The 18,665-nt window shown below is 47.3% G+C and overlaps 1 protein-coding gene across 1 annotated transcript in view; it reads right to left on the bottom strand.

The window, feature by feature from the left end:
• FHOD3 (formin homology 2 domain containing 3) overlaps positions 1 to 18,665 on the bottom strand; it is a 326,323-nt gene that overhangs the window by 88,297 nt on the left and 219,361 nt on the right. The window contains 3 exon segments of the mRNA XM_068166897.1: positions 3,718 to 3,768; positions 8,090 to 8,224; positions 16,741 to 16,866. Coding sequence (XP_068022998.1) covers positions 3,718 to 3,768; positions 8,090 to 8,224; positions 16,741 to 16,866 — 312 coding nt within the window.

The raw sequence follows: 18,665 nt of genomic DNA, 5'->3' as shown, positions 1-18,665 counted from the left end.
AACTTTTGCCTTTACAATAGAGGAGAAAGTCTTTTGCTGGCATGAGCATGATGTTTTGTACAGTTCATGAAACCAGTCTTTCTTTCAACGTTGGTTACTTATATACTGAGCTTTCCACCTCCTCACAAGCAGAGCAGGTGGGGCTTCAGGAGGGCGTTGAGTCCATCAGCAGTAAATTTGCTGATGACACCAAGCTGGGGGCAGGAGTTGATCTGCTGGAGGGTGGAGAGGCTCTGCAGAGGGACCTCGACAGGCTGGACAGATGGGCAGAGGCCAAGGGCAGGAGATTGAACACATCCAAGTGCCAGGTTCTGCACATTGGTCACAACAACCCCAGGCAGTGCTACAGGCTGGGGTCAGAGTGGCTGAGAGCAGCCAGGCAGAGAGGGACCTGGGGGTGCTGGTCAATGGTAGGCTGAACATGAGCCTGCAGTGTGCCCAGGCAGCCAAGAGGGCCAATGGCATCCTGGCCTGCATCAGGAACAGTGTGGCCAGTAGGAGCAGGGAGGTCATTCTGCCCCTGTACACTGCACTGGTTAGGCCACACCTCGAGTCCTGTGTCCAGTTCTGGGGCCCTCAGTTTAGGAAGGAGGTTGACTTGCTGGAACGAGTCCAGAGAAGGGCAACGAAGTTGGTGAGGGGCTTGGAACACAGCCCTGTGAGGAGAGGCTGAGGGAGCGGGGGCTGCTTAGCCTGGAGAGGAGGAGACTCAGGGGTGATCTTATCACTCTCTACAACTACCTGAAGGGAGGTTGTAGACAGGCAGAGGTTGGTGTCTTCTCCCAGGCAGCCAGCACCAGAACAAGAGGACACAGTCTCAGGCTGTGCCAGGGGAGGTTTAGGCTGGATGTTAGGAAGGAGTTCTATACAGAGAGAGTGATTGCCCATTGGAATGGGCTGCCTGGGGAGGTGGTGGAGTCGCCGTCATTGGAGGTGTTCAGGAGGAGACTTGATGGGGTGCTTGGTGCCATGAGTTAGCTGTTTGGGTGGGTTGGATTGGTTGATGGGTTGGACACGATGATCTTGAAGGTCTCTTCCAACCTGGTCTGGTCTATTCTATTCTATTCTATTTGAACATTCAGCTGAAGCAGGCACAGCCCAGCTGGCTACTGCTGAGGAGGGTTTTGCAGTTTGCCAACAGGCCACAACAAAGATCTGGATGGATCTTCCTATAATAGGGGAGCAGCTACAATGTTTTATTGTCCTCAGCTCTTTTCCAATTCCTTCAGCATTTTATATTCTGTAACTGTGTGCTGCACAGCAACTCAGTAAAGGAGAGGACTGTCACCAAGATGTGCCTTTACAAAATGTCTCTGTTCATCACAAAGAAAGAAAGGAAGGGAACCAGAACAGCAACTCTCATGGCAGCACATCAGCATAGCTAGTTATCAAATGGCAAGCCTAATAAGCAGATACCACAATTTAACCAAGATATTAACATCATTCAAGAATCAGTTATTAACACGTTGCACTGATAAATGACATTCAATTAGGTTATTTCTGGTTCCTTTAAACCATGGCAGCCTGCAGACATCATCCTGCCTATGTTGACTCTGCTACAAAGAGCCCAAAATCTGTAGGCTATCCACTTGGTATCCCTCATCAATGCTACATTCCACTCATCATCTTCACTCAGCTGAAAATATCATTAGAAATTATGTACAATGGAATAGAACAGAACAGAATAGAACAGAATAAACCAGGTTGGAAGATCACCGTGTCCAACCTATCATCCAACACCACCTAATCAACTAACCCATGGCACCAAGCACCCTGTCAAGTCTCCTCCCCCAGCAGGTCTCTAAGCAATGCCCTGAGGGCAATTTAAAATACTTGTGCACCAACAAAGTCCCAAGGGACAGAGCATTGGAGCTGCAAATTGCACTTGAGAGGGCTTGGTTTACTTTAAGATTACCTGTGGAAAATACCCAACTGAGCAACATAAGAAGGGGCTCAAACCATGGAGCAGCAAGAACAGGTGAATGGAATGGTTACACTCACATCCCTTGAAACGTCAGGAATCTTTCTCCCTCATACTGAGGCCACCCCAGAGCCTCTGGAGAAGTGTGTGCCTATCTTCTGGAAGTACTGAGTGAGATGGTAGGACCCAAAATGCTCCAGAGAGCTGACTGGATTTAGAGAAACCACTGCTCCTAACTGAGCCTTACCTATGTATGTGATCAATATTATGTCTACTTCTTCAAACTGATAGGGAGGAAAGGTGCAATCCAGATTTGAACTAGGGTTAGAGCATCTTAGGTATAGTATTTTATTAAGAGTCATAGAATCATAGAAACATTAAGGTTGGAAAAGACCTCAAAGATCATCAAGTCCAACCTGTCACCCAACACCTCATGACTACTAAACCATGGCTCCAAGTGCCATGTCCAATCCCTTTTTGAACACCTCCAGGGACTCCACCACCTCCCTGGGCAGCACATCCCAATGTCCAGTCTGGGAAGAACTTTCTCCTCACCTCCAGCCTAAACTTACCCTGGCACAGCTTGAGACTGTGTCCTCTTGTTCTGGTGCTGCTTGCCTGGGAGAAGAGACCAACCCCCACCTGGCTACAACCTCCCTTCAGGTAGTTGTAGGGAGTTGTTGCCCTTCTCTGGACATGTCCAAGAGTCTTAATGCCCTTCTTAAACTGAGGGGCTCAGAACTGGACACAGGACTCAAGGTGTGGCCTAACCAGTGCTGAGTACAGGGGCACAATGACTTCCCTGCTCCTGCTGGCCACACTATTCCTGATGCAGGCCAGGATGCCCTTGGCCTTCTTGGCCACCTGGGCACACTGCTGGCTCATGTTTAGGTGGCTGTCAATCAGCACCCCCAGGTCCCTCTCAGCAGGTTGCTCAGAGCCACCTTAAAACCTCCAGGTATCAGGCTTCCACCACCTCCCTGGGCAACCTGTGCCAGTCTCTCACCACCCTCATGGGGAACAACTTCTTCCTCACATCCAATCTGAATCTACCCATTTCTAGTTTTGTTCCATTCCCCCCAGTCCTGTCACTCCCTGACACCCTCATAAGTCCCTCCCCAGCTTTCTTGTAGCCCCCTGCAGATACTGGAAGGCCACAAGAAGGTCTCCTTGGAGCCGTCTCAGAAGACTGAATAGCCCCAGCTCCCTCAGTCTGTCCTCCTAGGAGAGGTGCTCCAGCCCTCTGCTCATCCAAACAAAAAAGATTTAAAAAAAAAAAAGAAGAAGAATAAAGAAAGTATAAAAAGCCAAGAAAGGAAAGAAATGATAAAACTTGTCCAGGAAAGACACAATGTGCTGGAAGCTGATTAGAAGCACTTCCTTCTGCTTGTGACTGCAGGTTGGCAATGCCCCCGACCCCAATTTCCTTCATCCACAGTTGCCTCTTCTGCCCCTGCAGAAAGCTTGGTGTGGAGGCTCCTGCTTGGGAGCCCCTGAGTGAAGGAGACAGCCTTGTTCCACCTACAGCTACCCTGCACAGGGGCGAAGTTCCCAGGCAAAGGCAGGCAACTGTTTTCCCCACACAGACAGATAAAAGATAGATCATCAATCACGCTTATGCATGCCAGTGCTCTTCATTTAGTGCTGTGCTCACAGCTGGATTTCATTCTACTCTTTATGAAGCAACACTTCTTATACAAATCTTTTGGTCCAAAAGCATTTCCAGTAGGCAGAGTGAAAACACAGCAAATAAGTGCAAGCAAACAAAGGAAAGGAGGGAGGCAGCAGGTACAAACCTCTCTTCTCTCGCATGCCTTAGCTCTTCTCTTTTGTCTAAGTAGTCACGGCTAAAAAGAGAAGTGCAGAAAATATCAGAGGGAAGCAGAGAGGAACTAAGAATAGAATAGAATAGAATAGAATAGAATAGAATAGAATAGAATAGAATAGAATGGATTGGAACAGAACTGAACAGAGTAGAGTAGAGTAGAGTAGAGTAGAGTAGAGTAGAGTAGAGTAGAGTAGAGTGGAGTGGAGTGGAGTGGAATGGAATGGAATGGAATGGAATGGAATGGAATGGAATGGAATGGAATGGAATGGAATGGAATGGAATAGAACATCTGCTTCCATGCCCAGGTGACTGCCTGGTGGATGTGGGGCAGGCTGTGGATGGAGTCTGCCTGGACTGCAGCAAGGCCTTTGACACCATCCCCCACAGCAAGCTCCTGGCCAAGCTGTCAGCCCCTGGCTGGGACAGCAGCTCTCTGAGCTGGGTTAGGAACTGGCTGGAGGCTGAGCCCAGAGAGTGGTGGTGAATGGTGCCACAGCCAGCTGGCAGCCAGGCACCAGTGGTGCCCCCCAGGGATCAGTGCTGGGCCCCAGCCTGGTCAATATCTTTACTGATGATCTGGATGAGTGGATTGAGTCCATCATCAGTAAATGTGCGGCTGACACCAAGCTAGGGGCAGAAGTTGATCTGTTAGAGGGTTGGAGAGCTCTGCAGAGGGACCTTGCCAGGCTGGGCAGATGGGCAGAGGCCAAGGGCAGGAGATTGAACACATCCAAGTGCCAGGGGCTGCACTTTGGCCACAACAACCCCATGCAGTGCTACAAGCTGGGGTTAGAATGGCTGAGAACAGCCAGGTAGAGAGGGACCTGGGGGGTACTGGTTGATAGGAGGCTGAACATGAGCCAGCAGTATGCCCAGGTGGCCAAGATGGCCAAGGGCATCCTGGCCTGCATCAGGAAGAGTGTGGCCAGGAGGAGCAGGGAAGTCCTTGTGCCCTGTGCTCAGCACTGGTTAGGCCACACCTGGAGTCCTGTGTCCAGTTCTGGGCCCCTCAGGTTAGGAAAGATGTTGAGTTGCTGGAAGGAGTTCAGAGAAGGGCAACAAAGCTGGGGAGGGGTTTGGAGCACAGCCCTGTGAGGAGAGGCTGAGGGAGCTGGGGTTGCTTAGCCTGGAGAAGAGGAGGCTCAGGGGAGACTTTATGGCTCTCTACAACTCCCTGCAGGGAGGTTGTAGCCAGGTGGGGGTTGGTCTCTTCTCCCAGGCACCCAGCAGCAGAACAAGAGGACACAGTCTCAAGCTGTGCCGGGGAGGTTTAGGCTGGATGTTAGGAAGAAATTCTTCATAGAAAGAGAGATTGCCCATTGGAATGTGCTGCCCAGGGAGGTGGTGGAGTCCCCATCCCTGGAGGTGTTCAGGAGGAGACTTGATGGGGTGCTTGGTGCCATGGTATAGTTGGTTTAGTTGATTAGATATTGTTGGCTGATAGGTTGGACTTGATGATCTCAAAGGTCTCTTCCAACCTGGTTTATTCTATTCTATTCTATTCTATTCTATTCTATTCTATTCTATTCTATTCTATTCTATTCTATTCTATTCTATTCCATTCCATTCCATTCCATTCCATTCCATTCCATTCCATTCCATTCCATTCCATTCATACAACAGTCCTTCCAATGACTAAAATGTTCATTATGGAAAGCACTGCTTTTGCTAGCAATCATTTATGAAGCTGTTGAACCCCTCCCCTAAAATCAAGCTCTTTCTCAACTGGGGATGCTTCCTTTTAAATTATCCTCCAGTTGCCCATAACGGTGCCACAACCTAGTGCAATGTCCTCAAGGCAGAGCTGGAAAGAGTGAGATAACACATGAGTCATGATGGCAAAGCCAACACTGCTCACAAGTTTAAAGGCTGTGTATTGCAAGGGCTATTTTTAACCAAAAATGCATCTCCAGAGACGGAGTTTGTAGCCAGACTGATGATATGACAAAGTAATCTGAAGAACTCTTCTGGAAATGTTCATGACTGCTGGGGCTTTGTCCTTCTCTTGCCAGAGAGTTTAACCAACTGTGGGATGCTGTCTATCTGCAAGGTTTAGTGACTGTGGAGACCCTCTACTCAACTAGAAGTTGTAATTTCTGGATGACCAGAGAACTCAAATAGGAACTGAAAAACATTGTCATCTGAAACAGGTTAACAGGATCATGATGCTTAGTTAACCTGTTCCTGACTCTGGAGTAATGGGATGAAGGTGTGCATCTTCAAACAAGTGTTTTCCTTCCTTTAAGGAAGTTCTGCTAGTGACAGAACAACCTCTGCAGCCAACCTCCAGTGAAATGTGCAGAGCTGTGCTGCAAACATGGCAAGCTGCCAAATGGATTGGTGGCTTTTTTGGGCTGGGAGTTTCCTTTCTGAAGGATCACGTTAGCCATCCACAGCAGCCTGCTGCAGCCTGGGGGTACCACTTACAGGGAGAGTTTTTGGAAGTGGTTTGAAGATTGAGACTTGATTGTTTCTGTTTTGGGAGAACTTGGGCAGCTGCTGGATGCCAAAGATCCTATTATAGTACTCTTCCACCTTCCCTCCATCTCACATTTTCTTCTAAACTAGCTATCTTCTGGAGCCAAGAGACTGTCTCAACCTGCCAGCCAACCAACCAAGTAACCAACTAACTAACCAACCAACCAACCAACCAACCAGTAAGTTACTCCTTTTGCCAAGATCATTATGGCACAAATCATTTCCACTTCTTAACAAGGAGATGAATACAGTGAAAACAAACCTGCACACTAATACAGTGGCTCACATGAAACCCAGCATCATCTTTTCCACACCAGGTCTAAGGCTACAAAACATTTATGCTGCCCTTCTTTGGACTGGTACATCACATCTTCAAACTACTAAAAAGATGTTTCGTTTTCACTGCTGTTTATGAGGTAACAAGCAGGTCTCTTAGTGCACACTCTTCAGACAGCAGGTAAACCATTTCAGATATGAGCTCCTTATCCATCCTAAGCCCACTGCAGCCTTTGCTAATGCCTCTGCTGGGAATTCCAGGCATGCATTTAACAGGGGGAAAGATCTTAGAACAGAACAGAACAGAACAGAAAGAATAGAATAGAATAGAATAGAATAGAATAGAATAGAATAGAATAGAATAGAATAGAATAGAATAGAATAGAATTAACCAGGTTGGAAAAGACCTTTGAGATCATCAAGTCCAACTTATCATTCAACACCATCTCATCAATTAAACCATGGCACCAAGTGCCTCATCCAGGCTCTCTGTAAACACCCCCAGGGATGGTGACTCCACCACCTCCCTGGGCTGCACATTCCAATGACCAATCTCTCTTTCTGGGAAGAACTTCCTCCTAACATCCAGCCTGAACCTTCCTTGGTGCAGCTTGAGACTGTGTCCTCTTGTTCTGGCTACCTGGGAGAAGAGACCAACCCCCATCTGGCTACAACTGCCCTTCAGGGAGTTGTAGAGACCAAAAAGTTCACCCCTGAGCCTCCTCTTCTCCAGGCTAAGCAACCCCAGCTCCCTCAGCCTCTCCTCACAGGGCTGTGCTCCAGACCCCTCCCCAGCTTTGTTGCCCTTCTCTGGACACCTGCCAGCATCTCAACATCTTTCCTAAACTGAGGAGCCCAGGACTGGACACAGGACTCAAGGTGTGGCCTAACCAGTGCAGTGTACAGGGCACAATGACTTCCCTGCTCCTGCTGGCCACACTATTCCTGATGCAGGCCAGGATGCCATTGGCCTTCTTGCCTCTTTCTATCCTCAGGCAGCTCATTCTGGGATCCCACAGCACACATGTTCTCTGATGTGAAAATGGAGAGTCCCATATTCAGCTGGGGCCTTGTTGTGGCCCTAGTTTCAGCAGTAACTTTGATAATTCCTTTCTGTCAGTTGCTGTTTCTAGGAGGAGGAGAGCTGTATTCAGGAACGCAGGGAAAAGTGATTTTAAAAGCCACTACCATCCCTCCTCTTGTGCAGAGCAAAGAGATGCCTCAGTGCTGCCTCTCCTTCCCTTCTTCATACTTTCCTGTGTCACTGTTTCATCTTCAAACCCCAAACTTCACTGAGATAGATACTATCAGGAGTATATTAGCTAACAAATGTGGCCTCTGCCACTACCCAAACAGTGTAACCTGCAATCCATAGCTGCCTTTAAAATGATGTTGGTTTAGTAAATGTCAAACCCCATCACAATATGCTTCAAGTGTTAGTTCTTAAGATACTTTAATCAAGAAAGGTATCTGAAGATACACACAAGACTACTCATTAGTCCAATCATTTTGCTATTGAATATCTCAGTGATCTATAAGTGCACCCCAGGCTAAAGCAACAGACTGAGAACAAATTGGGCTCCTACTTGAATTTGTTTCTTTCTTCTCGTTCTATCCTTTGCAGCCTTTCTTCTCTCTCTTGGCGTCGCCTTTCTCTTTCTGCTGCCAAAGACTCCTGGTGCTGCCGAAAAGATGATGTAAGGAGACCACCCAGAGCTGGCCTGCAGAGAAGGAAGATCAGATTTGTCTGTGTCACTTCTATTGATTATGGTGGCAAAAAGTCAGCAGCAATCACGAGGCAAGCAACATAATCCCAACCAAGGAAGGACATGGCAATATTTTATAGAATCATGGAATCATCATTGAATCAGTAAGGTTGGAAAAGACCTCAGAGATCATCAAGTCCAACCTGTCACCCAAAACCTCCTGACTACTAAACCATGGCTCCAAGTGCCACATCCAATCCCCTCTTGAACACCTCCAGGGACGGTGACTGCACCACCTCCCTGGGCAGCACATTCCAACGGCTAACAACTCTCTGCAATGAACTTTCTCCTCACCTCCAGCCTAAACTTCCCCTGGTGCAGTATGGATGCTTCAGAGCACTGGCTAAGTGTCTTGTAAATTGATTTTAGCTGCTGTGATAATCTTAAAAAATTACAAATAGGGTAGGCCTCTCAGTTTGCCATCTTTCTGAAGCACAAAGTGTATGTAACAGTTATTCAGCTGTGGTGGGTTGAAGTTTCCCTTTCACATTAACTAAGCACAATCAGCTCAGTTGGAAGCAAATGGAAGCTGTATTTACAAAGCAAAGACTACACTCTACAATGGCATGCAATTAATATGTCCAAATACACAGGAGTTACAATATTGTACAGGTATTTACAAGGAGAAAATAGCACAGAAAGCCCCCTGGTCAAAATGAGCAGGGAAGCTGCCCCTCCAACACCCCCCAAAACCTCCCAAACCCCCTTGTGCCAGAAGAGAGAGAGAAGCTGCAAGAAAGCTGTGTTAGTCTTATCTCAAGGTCAAAGGCGTTATCCTTCCAGCAGGACAGCCAGACCAGAGAGAGAAAACAAGGAATGGGGAAGAAAGCAAAATGTGAAAGACTGTCAGGGTGCATCTGCATCCATCCCACACACTCTGGCCAATGAAATGCGTTTAGAATAAGCTTTTGGTTTCCTATTTACACCCAAGACTGAATTATTTATAGTTCTCTACTTTTCTGCTCAAAATCTGCAGCTAACTTTTAAAGGCATAGCCTAAAACTGCCACATCAGTCTATTTTACTACAATAATGTATAAATATATATCACACAGTATCACCAAGGTTGAAAGAGACCTCAAAGATCATTGAGTCCAACCTGTCACCACAGACCCACGACTAGACCATGGCACCAAGTGCCACATCCAATCCCCTCTTGAACACCTCAAGGGATGGTGACTCCACCACCTCCCTGGGCAGCACAGACCAACCCCTTCCTGGCCACAACCTCCCTTCAGTTAGCTGTAGAGAGCAAGAAGGTCTCCCCTGAGCCTCCTCTTCTCCAGGCTAAGCAACCCCAGCTCCCTCAGCCTCTCCTCACAGGGCTGTGCTCAAGGCCTCTCCCCAGCCTTGTTGCCCTTCTCTGGACACCTTCAAGTGTCTCAATGTCCTTCTTAAATTGAGGGGCCCAGAACTGGACACAAGACTCAAGGTATGGCCTAACCAGTGCTGTGTCTAATTCCTCTGTTTCTTTTTCTCTTGTCCCTTTTGTACATTTCAAACACTTCACTAAATGGAATTTCAGTATGTCCTCTCACACCCTCATAAACATTACATACAGGAGTATGAAACTTGCTGTTCTGGAATCTTCCCTGCTGGCACTCCTCCAGAGCTACAGTATCAATGTTGGATCATGCTCAAACCCATAAAAATCTCTAATACACCTCAGCTCTAAGAAGAAAGGGGTCAGAAAACAATCCCCAAACCCCCACAGCCAACAATGCCTGGTGAATTCTCCTTGCATGTATTTGAAATCCATTTTAACTTTTGACCTTTCAGTGCATGCCACAAGAGAGCTCTCAGCAGAAACAGTAGCAGCACTGTACTAAGGTGCCAGAGCCAGAACTCCATCTTTTTGGTAGCATGAAAACTCATGGCAGTAAGTTTGGACAAATCATCAGAAATTGCCCTTGAGAGGGGAGAACTGGAGAGTGCCTCCACCTGAAAATACCTGGAAATAAACTGGAAGGGACAGCAAAAAGCTGGACCCTATCAAGTCTGTGCTCCTAGCCATCCTGTGTATTCAGCTTGCTATCTGTCTGCCCCAAAGTCTGCAAACACTACCTGGAGTCAAAGTAAGCTGCAACATAATAAAACCTGAAGGAAAATTAAGGGGAAGCCTGGGGTGATGCTGATAGACCAAGTCCAGCAGGTTGGGGATCTTCAGGTCTGACTAAGCTGTTTTGCCACACACACATTCTTATCCAAGGGATTACAGGGGAGTAACACTGGAGGTGCACAGCTTAGTCCTGCAGACAGGATTCTAACCTGACCCTGTGTGGTGCTTTTAGGCTGTGCCTTTAAAATCCAGTTACAGATTTTGAGCAGAAAAGTAGAAAAATATCAACAAATCACTGTTGGGTGTGAAAAGGAAAGGAAAAGATTATCCTCAACAAATTCCTTGGGTAAATATCTGGAAGAAGAGGAGCTGTACCACAGCAATTCTTCCCTTTTCTCTTCTCTTCTGGTCTCTGGCTGTTTTGGAGAGGTAACCTGCTTATCAGCTGGCTTTGGCTTAGTCTAACTTCCCTGCTCCTCTCTCTTGCCCTTTTTGTACAGGGGGGTAGGGGAGGCATGGAGGTAGAAGAATGGAGCTTTCCCTGGTCCTTGGCCAGGGAAGTGCTATGTTAAAGTTTAGGACCTTCACTACAAGACATTGAGCTGCTGGAGCAGGTCCAGAGAAGCGAAAGGAAGCTGGTGAGGGGTCTGGAGAACAAGTCTTATGAGGAGCAGCTGAGGGAACTGGGGTTGTTTAGCTGGGAGAAAAGGAGTCTGAGGGGAGACCTTAACTGCCCTCTACAACTACCCAAAAGGAGGTTGGAGTGAGGCAGGTGTCAGTCTCTTCTCCCTAGTAACCAGTAATAGTACAAGAGGAAACAGCCTTAAGTTGCAGATTGGATATTAGAAGGAAACTCTTCAGTGAAAGGGTTACCAAACGCTGCAACAGGCTCCCCAGGGAGGTGGTTGGATCACTGTTCCTAGATGCAGAGATGTGATGCTAAGAGACATGGTTTAGCCCCAGGCTTGGTAGGGTTATATAAGAGTCTGACTTGACCTTGAAGATCTTTCCCAACCCAAATGATGCTATGATTCTATGATCTATAGCAAGAACACCAAATATAAATGTATATTTTTAGGAGCTAAAAAAATGAACAGCTGACTTACAGCTGAGAGGAAATCCCTTCAGGTCATAAGGTTAATATTCAGGATTTTCTTTAATATAAGAAGGGTTGGACTCATTATTAACCTGAATGAGGAAGCACTGCTTAGCCCTTGTTCAAAAGTGCTCCTGATCCAGCAAGCAAGGGAGTGCTACAGGCAGGGGACAACAGTTGGCATATCCTACTCAGGTCTTCAGTAACTCTGTCTTTTGGCTTTAACAAAGTAAATCCTCTTTCCAGCTTAGAAAGAGACAAAGGAGGATGTAAATGGATTCCCTCATCCATGAGAAGCCAGCTTCTCATCCTCATGCGAGCCACAAATTTCCTAGAAGCAGCTTGCAGAGCTCCCTGGTTGTTGGCCTGGAGAGGAGGAGACTCAGGGGTGACCTTATTGCTCCCTACAACTACCTGAAGGGAGGTTGTAGACAGGCAGAGGTTGGTCTCTTCTCCCAGGCAGCCAGCACCAGAACAAGAGGACACAGTCTCAGGCTGCGCCAGGGGAGGTTTAGGCTGGATGTTAGGAAGAAGTTCTACACAGAGAGAGTGATTGCCCATTGGAATGGGCTGCCTGGGGAGGTGGTGGAGTCACCATCCCTGGAGGTGTTCAGGAGGAGGCTTGATGGGGTGCTTGGTGCCATGGGTTAGTTGATTAGGTGGTGTTGGATGATAGGTTGGACACGATGATCTTGAAGGTCTCTTCCAACCTGGTTTATTCTATTCTACTTATTCTATTCTACTTATTACCAACTACCAAGCCCTCCCTTCCTCATTATGTTAGTTGGAGTGAAAGATGTGGGTTGGCATTTGCCACATGAAGGAATGGCCCCAGACTCTGGCTACAGAGGAATAATTATTAAGACACACCAAAACAATGGTAGAAGCAGAAAGAATAGAGAATTAAGGAGAGAGTAGCTTGAGAGAGCCATGGCTTTGTAGGCTGTATAGTGAGTTTTGGTTCTGAGGTTTTAGTTTTCCTCAGTGTTTAGCAGCTGGAATAAGGCAACTCCTGGGTGCAGATTAGTGATAGATGCCTAAAAAAAAAAAAGAAAAGAAAGAGAACTTGTCAGGAAGCTTCAACCAGCAGCACCTCCCTGGTGCTGCCAATTACAGGGGCCTTTAATTTTAGTAAAGTCTAACTGAAGAATTGTTTAGCACTCTCAAGTAGCTCTGTTTTGTTTTGCTTTTAAAGGACACCTGAGGAAGGAATAGAACTCAAAAGAAACAAGAGAGTATTTGCAGACTTCTGTTATACTTTATGTTTACACCTCTGGCATGGTGTTTAAAATCAGCAGATTAAATACCATCTACTATTTAGTCATCTTAATCCCAGGGTCTGTGTAGACACTCTTGTAAAAGTAAATGCTTGAAGGTACATTTCCCTCCACAAATATATAAAAGCATGGAGATGAACACCCATTATTTAAAGCCCTGCATCCTGGAAGCCCAAGGCAATGTAGTACTGTAGACTGTAAGGTAAGCAAGATGGAGAACAGCTCAAGGGATATGAAGCATATTTCACCTTTCTTAAGTCTATTTTCTAATGATCTGAAGTTGGAGAGGGCATTGAACAGGAATAATTTGCAAACACCATAGCAGGCCCTTACCGAGCTTGGGCACTTGGAAGGACTGCAGAGGGACTAGCCAGAGGTGGAGACTGCTCACAGTGAATGGCCAAGAAGATCCCTAAGTGGAGGTTTGCAAGCTGAACTTTCTGGCATTTGATTTAAGAGGAAGAGGCAAGAGAATGGGAACCCAGGAACTGCTGCTCCTTCAGTACTCAGTGCACTGGAAAGGCAGCTCTTACAGCTAGGCTCTCGGCTCTACTGACTATCAAGCCCAGTGGGAACTGCCTCCTGGCAAATGCATCAGAAGAAACCTACACTGGCAGACACACCAGAGGGATCTTTTCCTGGCAATGGAACAAATTAAAGCTGGTGCTGAATTCAGGAGCTCCTGCCTTCGAAGTTGCACTTCTTCAGAATCTCCTCTAACTAAGGCCATGAACAAGAATGGATGCACTTCACCAACCAGACTATGAGAGGGTGGAAAGCTTAGACTCAGAGTCTGAGAAGACCATCTTTGGCTAAACAGAAATACTTCAGGTGTGAGCATAAGGCATGGAAATACAGAAGAGGCTTACAACACCTTCTTTCCTCAGGCAAGGCTACAACTTGGAGACAGAGAAAAATGTGGGGGGGGTTTGCCTTCCCCACCCCTGCCCCTTTTTTTTTTGCCCCCCGGTGTTCCAGCCATGTCTTGCTCTTCCCTTTGGTACCAAAATCAATGAGTTTAAGAAATTGAGGTTGATAGTATTATTTTTTTCCCCTTTTAGGAACTGGGGGATACTTAATTGATGATTTAAATCATGAGGAGTGGGGGGAGTATATTTATGGATCAAGGCAGTCTTTGGCAGTTGAAAACAGGAGGAATGGGTTATAGTTCTTATGCATTAGAAGCAACTTGTGCAAGCAGAGAGAGAGAACCAATATATTGTTTCTTCTCTCCCAATGAAGGGGTGAGCAGAAAATGCCCAGCAATTTACCCTCCTTCAGCAGGATTCCTATGGCTGCCACACACATTTCAGAAACATGGCTCTCCACAGGGGACCCAGAGAAATGAAAGGGGAAAGTACTGCAGGCAGTTGGCAAAAGGCTGCAGCCGAATTTAGAACCCAAGAAAGAGTGGAGTAAGCCTTTTCTCCTGCTCTGCAATCAGAAATGCACACACTATGTGGACTTCACAGAACAAAATCTAATTACTTCTGCACTGAATTATACTGCTCTTCTGGATCCCCTACTGATCTTAGCCAAAGAAGGGCTCAGAAGAATGTTTGTCCAAATGCCAATCACACTGCTGCTTTCCACCTAAGCTGTAGCTCTTGTTTACACAAGCAAAACACAGCCAAGGGTTTGAAAGGCCTGTCAGGGTAACTGAGTGGAGCAAGGAGGCTCAGGGGAGACCTTACTGCTCCCTACAAATACCTGAAAAGAGCTTGTAGCCAGGTGGGGGTTGGTCTCTTCTCCCAGGCAACCAGCACCAGAACAAGAGGACACAGTCTCAAGCTGTGCCAGGGGAAGTTTAAGCTTGAGGTGAGGAGAAAGTTCTTCCCAGAAAGTTACTGGCCATTGGAATGGTCTGCTGAAGGAGGTGGTGGAGTCCCCACCCCTGGAAGTGTTCAAAAAGGACTGGATGTGGCACTTGAAGCCATGGTTTAGTTAGCCATGAGGTGTTAGGTAATAGGTCAGACTTGATGATCTCTGAGGTCTTTTCCAACCTGCTTGATTCTATCATTCTATGAATCATTTTTCTGGGTGCTGTTCTAAATCCTTCTTCTTCCTTTCTCCTCATTCTTAAAGGGTAGATAAACAGTACCAGGAACTGCATCTGAAACTCTTTCCTGCTTGGCAAGAGATAGGAATCTTTTTGTGGAGGGTTTGGGGAACTGTAATCCCAAGGTGAAAGCAGAAAACTCACCTTGAAGCTAACCATAGTCTCACAGTATCACCAAGGTTGGAAGAGATCTCAAAGATCATTAAGTCCAACCTGGCACCACAGACCTCAGGACTAGACCATGGCACCAAGTGCCACATCCAATCCCCTCTTGAACACCTAAGCACCTACAGATGCATTTGCTTCTTATCAAGTGTCTTCCTCCTCACCCCTCATCTTTCAAACTTTTTGTGTGTGTGTTTGTGTGTGACTGTGAATTTGTACCAGCAGAAGGTAAGAGATAATGTTTACAGAACCTAAGGCAAACACCATTGACAGAAGACTGCAAAAGCTGCCATGGTGCTTTCCCCTTCCTGATGGCACCAAGTCTTGCATCGTGCACTACACAGTCTACTCTCCACTGTGCAAGTTCTATCCATTGATCTCTGCACTGGCATTTCTGCAGCCTATGTCTTTTAGGACAATGAAATATAAGAAGGCTTTTGCCCCTCTTCAAAGCAATTGGCCAAGAGAGCCAAAGGCATCCTGGCCTGCATTAGGAATAGTGTGGCAAGAAGGAGCAGGGAAGTCATTGTGCCCCTGTACTCTGCATTGGTTAGGCTGCACCTTGAGTCCTGTGTCCAGTTCTGGGCCCCTCAGTTTAAGAGGGACATCAAAACACTTGAACATGTCCAGAGAGGGGCAACAAGGCTGGGGAGAGGCCTTGAGCACAGCCCTGTGAGGAGAGGCTGAGGGAGCTGGGGTTGCTTAGCCTGGAGAGAGGAGGCTCAGGGGTGACCTCATTGCCCTCTACAACTACCTGAGAGGTGGTTGTAGCCAGGAAGGGGTTGGTCTCTTCTCCCAGGCAACCAGCACCAGAACAAGAAGACACAGTCTCAAGCTGTGCCAGGGGAGGTTTAGGCTCGAGGTGAGGAGAAAGTTCTTCTTGGAGTCATTCGTCATTGGAATGTGCTGCCCAGGGAGGTGGTGGAGTCCCCATCCCTGGAGGTGTTCAAGAGGGGATTGGATGTGGCACTTGGTGCCATGGTCTAGTCATGAGGTCTGTGGTGCCAGGTTGATCAGGAGGTTGGAGCATCTTTGCTATGAGGAGAGGCTGAGGGAGCTGGGGGTGTTCGGTCTGGAGAAGAGAAGGCTCCAGGGAGACCTAATAGCAGCCTATAAGTATCTGAAGGGGACTACAAGAGGGATGGGGAGAGACTGTTTGCAGAGGCCTGTGGTGATAGGATGAGGGGCAATGGCTTCAAAGTATAGAAGAGTAGATTTAGATTGGATGTTGGGAACAAATTCTTTACCATGAGGGAGGCACTAGAACAAGTTGCCCAGGGAGGTGGTTGAGGTTCCATCCCTGAAGATATTCAAAGTGAGGCTGGGGAGGGCTCTGGGCAACCTGAGGATGCTTCTGCTTACTGCAGAGGGGGTTGGACTAGATGACCTTTGAGGTCCCTTTCAACACAGACCATCCTATGATTCTATGAAAATGCTGGAATTCTGAGCTTACAGTTGACTGAACATGACAGAACTGAAAACAGATCAGTCTGTACTTACTTTTAGAAATGGAAAGAAAGGAAGCTTTCTTTAATTCACCTTTCGATACTTAGAACAGCAGATATGTGAAGCCTATCTGGATTATCTGCTTTACATGGAAGAAGCAGCAGTGGGATGGCAGTAACATCGAGCCTCTGCCAACAAGTCAGAGAAAGGCTTGAGAATGAGAGGGAAATTTCACATCCAGATATATTTCCCTTTTTTTCCCCAACATCAGGAAGGAGATATTTCCACCACCCGTGCAGGAGAGCTCACGCTTTCTCCCTTGTCCTGTGTATAAAGAAATCGTTGTGAAAACACTGATTCATTTACAGACCTGTCAGATTTGATCTCCTGAGGTGGTGAGACAGTTGTCCCATAACGGGCAGTGGGTATTGCAGGAGCACTCACACCAGAGTAAGGTCGTGGAGAAGAGTAAGAGCTGCTGCCATAGCTACTGTATCTGAAGGAATGAGAAGGAAAGTAGGAGAAAGGGAGAGACAGAAAAAATCCATCAGCAAGCTGGTATTCTACAGCAAATCCTCTTCTTTAGGGGGTAGCAGTGATCCCATAGTCCCACAGAATAGAATAGACCAGGTTGGAAGAGACCTTCAAGATCATCGTGTCCAACCCATCAACCAATCCAACCCACCCAAACAGCTAACCCATGGCACCAAGCACCCCAGCAAGTCTCCTCCTGAACACCTCCAGTGATGGTGACTCCACCACCTCCCCGGGCAGCCCATTCCAATGGGCAATCACTCTCTCTGTGTAGAACTTCTTCCTAACATGCAGCCTAAACCTCCCCTGGCACAGCCTGAGACTGTGTCCTCTTGTTCTGGTGTTACCATTCCTGTTCACAGATGATACATTTTTTTTCATATGGCAAATGCATGTGAGTACTTCACAAAGCAAGCTTACCCAAAGGACAACATGAACTTCAGGCAAAAAGGTAATATATGCTTATGATAATTCCTGAGACATAATACACCCTCCTTCACAGTATCTTTCCTTTGCTGCTGCTTGTCCCACATCTGCAGTCAGTAATCCTACACAGCAGTTCTATTTGAAAAGTCAGTCTTTCTCCTTCACTCATCTACCCATGCCAAACTGAAGTTGGAATTTCAAGCTTTGTTCCTTAGAGCACAAAGGCTAAGCCCTGTGTTAAAATCAGAACAGATTTAGGTTAAAGGGTTTCATAACGGAAGGAATTCTGCTTTAGAGGGTATCAGAGTATCACAGGATGTCAGGGGGTGAAAAGGACCCAAAGAGATCATCCAGTCCAACCCTCCTGCCAGAGCAGGACCATACAATCCAGCTCAAGTCACAGAGGAACACATCCAGATGGGCCTTGAAAGTCTCCAGAGAAGAAGACTCCACAACCTCTCTGGGCAGCCTGCTCCAGGGCTCTGTGACCCTTACAGGAAAGAAGTTTGCCCTTGTGTTGAGGTGGAACCTCCTGTGCTGCAGCTTACATCCATTGCTCTTAGTCCTATCACAGAGAGCAAGTGAGCAGAGCCTGTCCCCTCCCTCCTTACCCCCAGCCCTCTAAAGTCTTCTCTTTGCCAGACTGAACAGCCCCAGGTCCCTCAGCCTCTCCTCAGCAGGCAGTGCTCCAGTCCCCTAATCATCCTTGTTGCCCTCCACTGGAGGACCCTCTCCAGCTGATCCCTGTCCCTCTTGAACTGGGGAGCCCAGAACTGAATGCAGTACTCAAGATGAGGTCTCACCAGGGCAGAGTAGAGGAGGAGGAGAACTTCCCTGGATCTGCTGGACACACTCTTAATGCGCTCCAGAATCCCATTTGCCTTCTTGGTGCCCAGAGCAGACAGCTGTCCCATGGATAACTTATTATCCACCAGCACTCCCAGGTCCCTCTCCATGGGGCTGCTCTCCAGCAGATCACCTCCCAGCCTGTATGGCGGTATGCCCCTTCTGACAACAATCTGAGGTTTATGGTTTGGGAAACATCCCCAACCACCACCCATGTTTGAGGCACCATGCTGCCAGCCCAGGAACAGGGGAACAATTTGGGGGAAAAAGTGATAACATGCATGTTCCTGAGCCACAAAAGGCATTTTGTAGGAAATCACTGCCTGCCTTCCTGGCATTTCTGCCCTGGAAGAAAACTAACTACAGACTGGAGACAGCAGCCCAGTGGAGGGCTGTGTAGCTGGACAGGGTGGGGCTGCCCTGGTAGGACAGACTTGGTGTGGGTCTCCTTTCTGTCAGGATTAGCTCAGAAAATTATCTTCCTGTGCC

This window comes from Melanerpes formicivorus, unplaced genomic scaffold, assembly GCF_026170545.1.
Source record: "Melanerpes formicivorus ecotype bairdi unplaced genomic scaffold, bMelFor1.0.p_v2 SCAF_111, whole genome shotgun sequence".
Lineage (NCBI taxonomy): Eukaryota > Metazoa > Chordata > Aves > Piciformes > Picidae > Melanerpes > Melanerpes formicivorus.
Note: the sequence above shows the minus strand (reverse complement) of the source record. Positions and strands in the feature narration are given on the sequence as shown.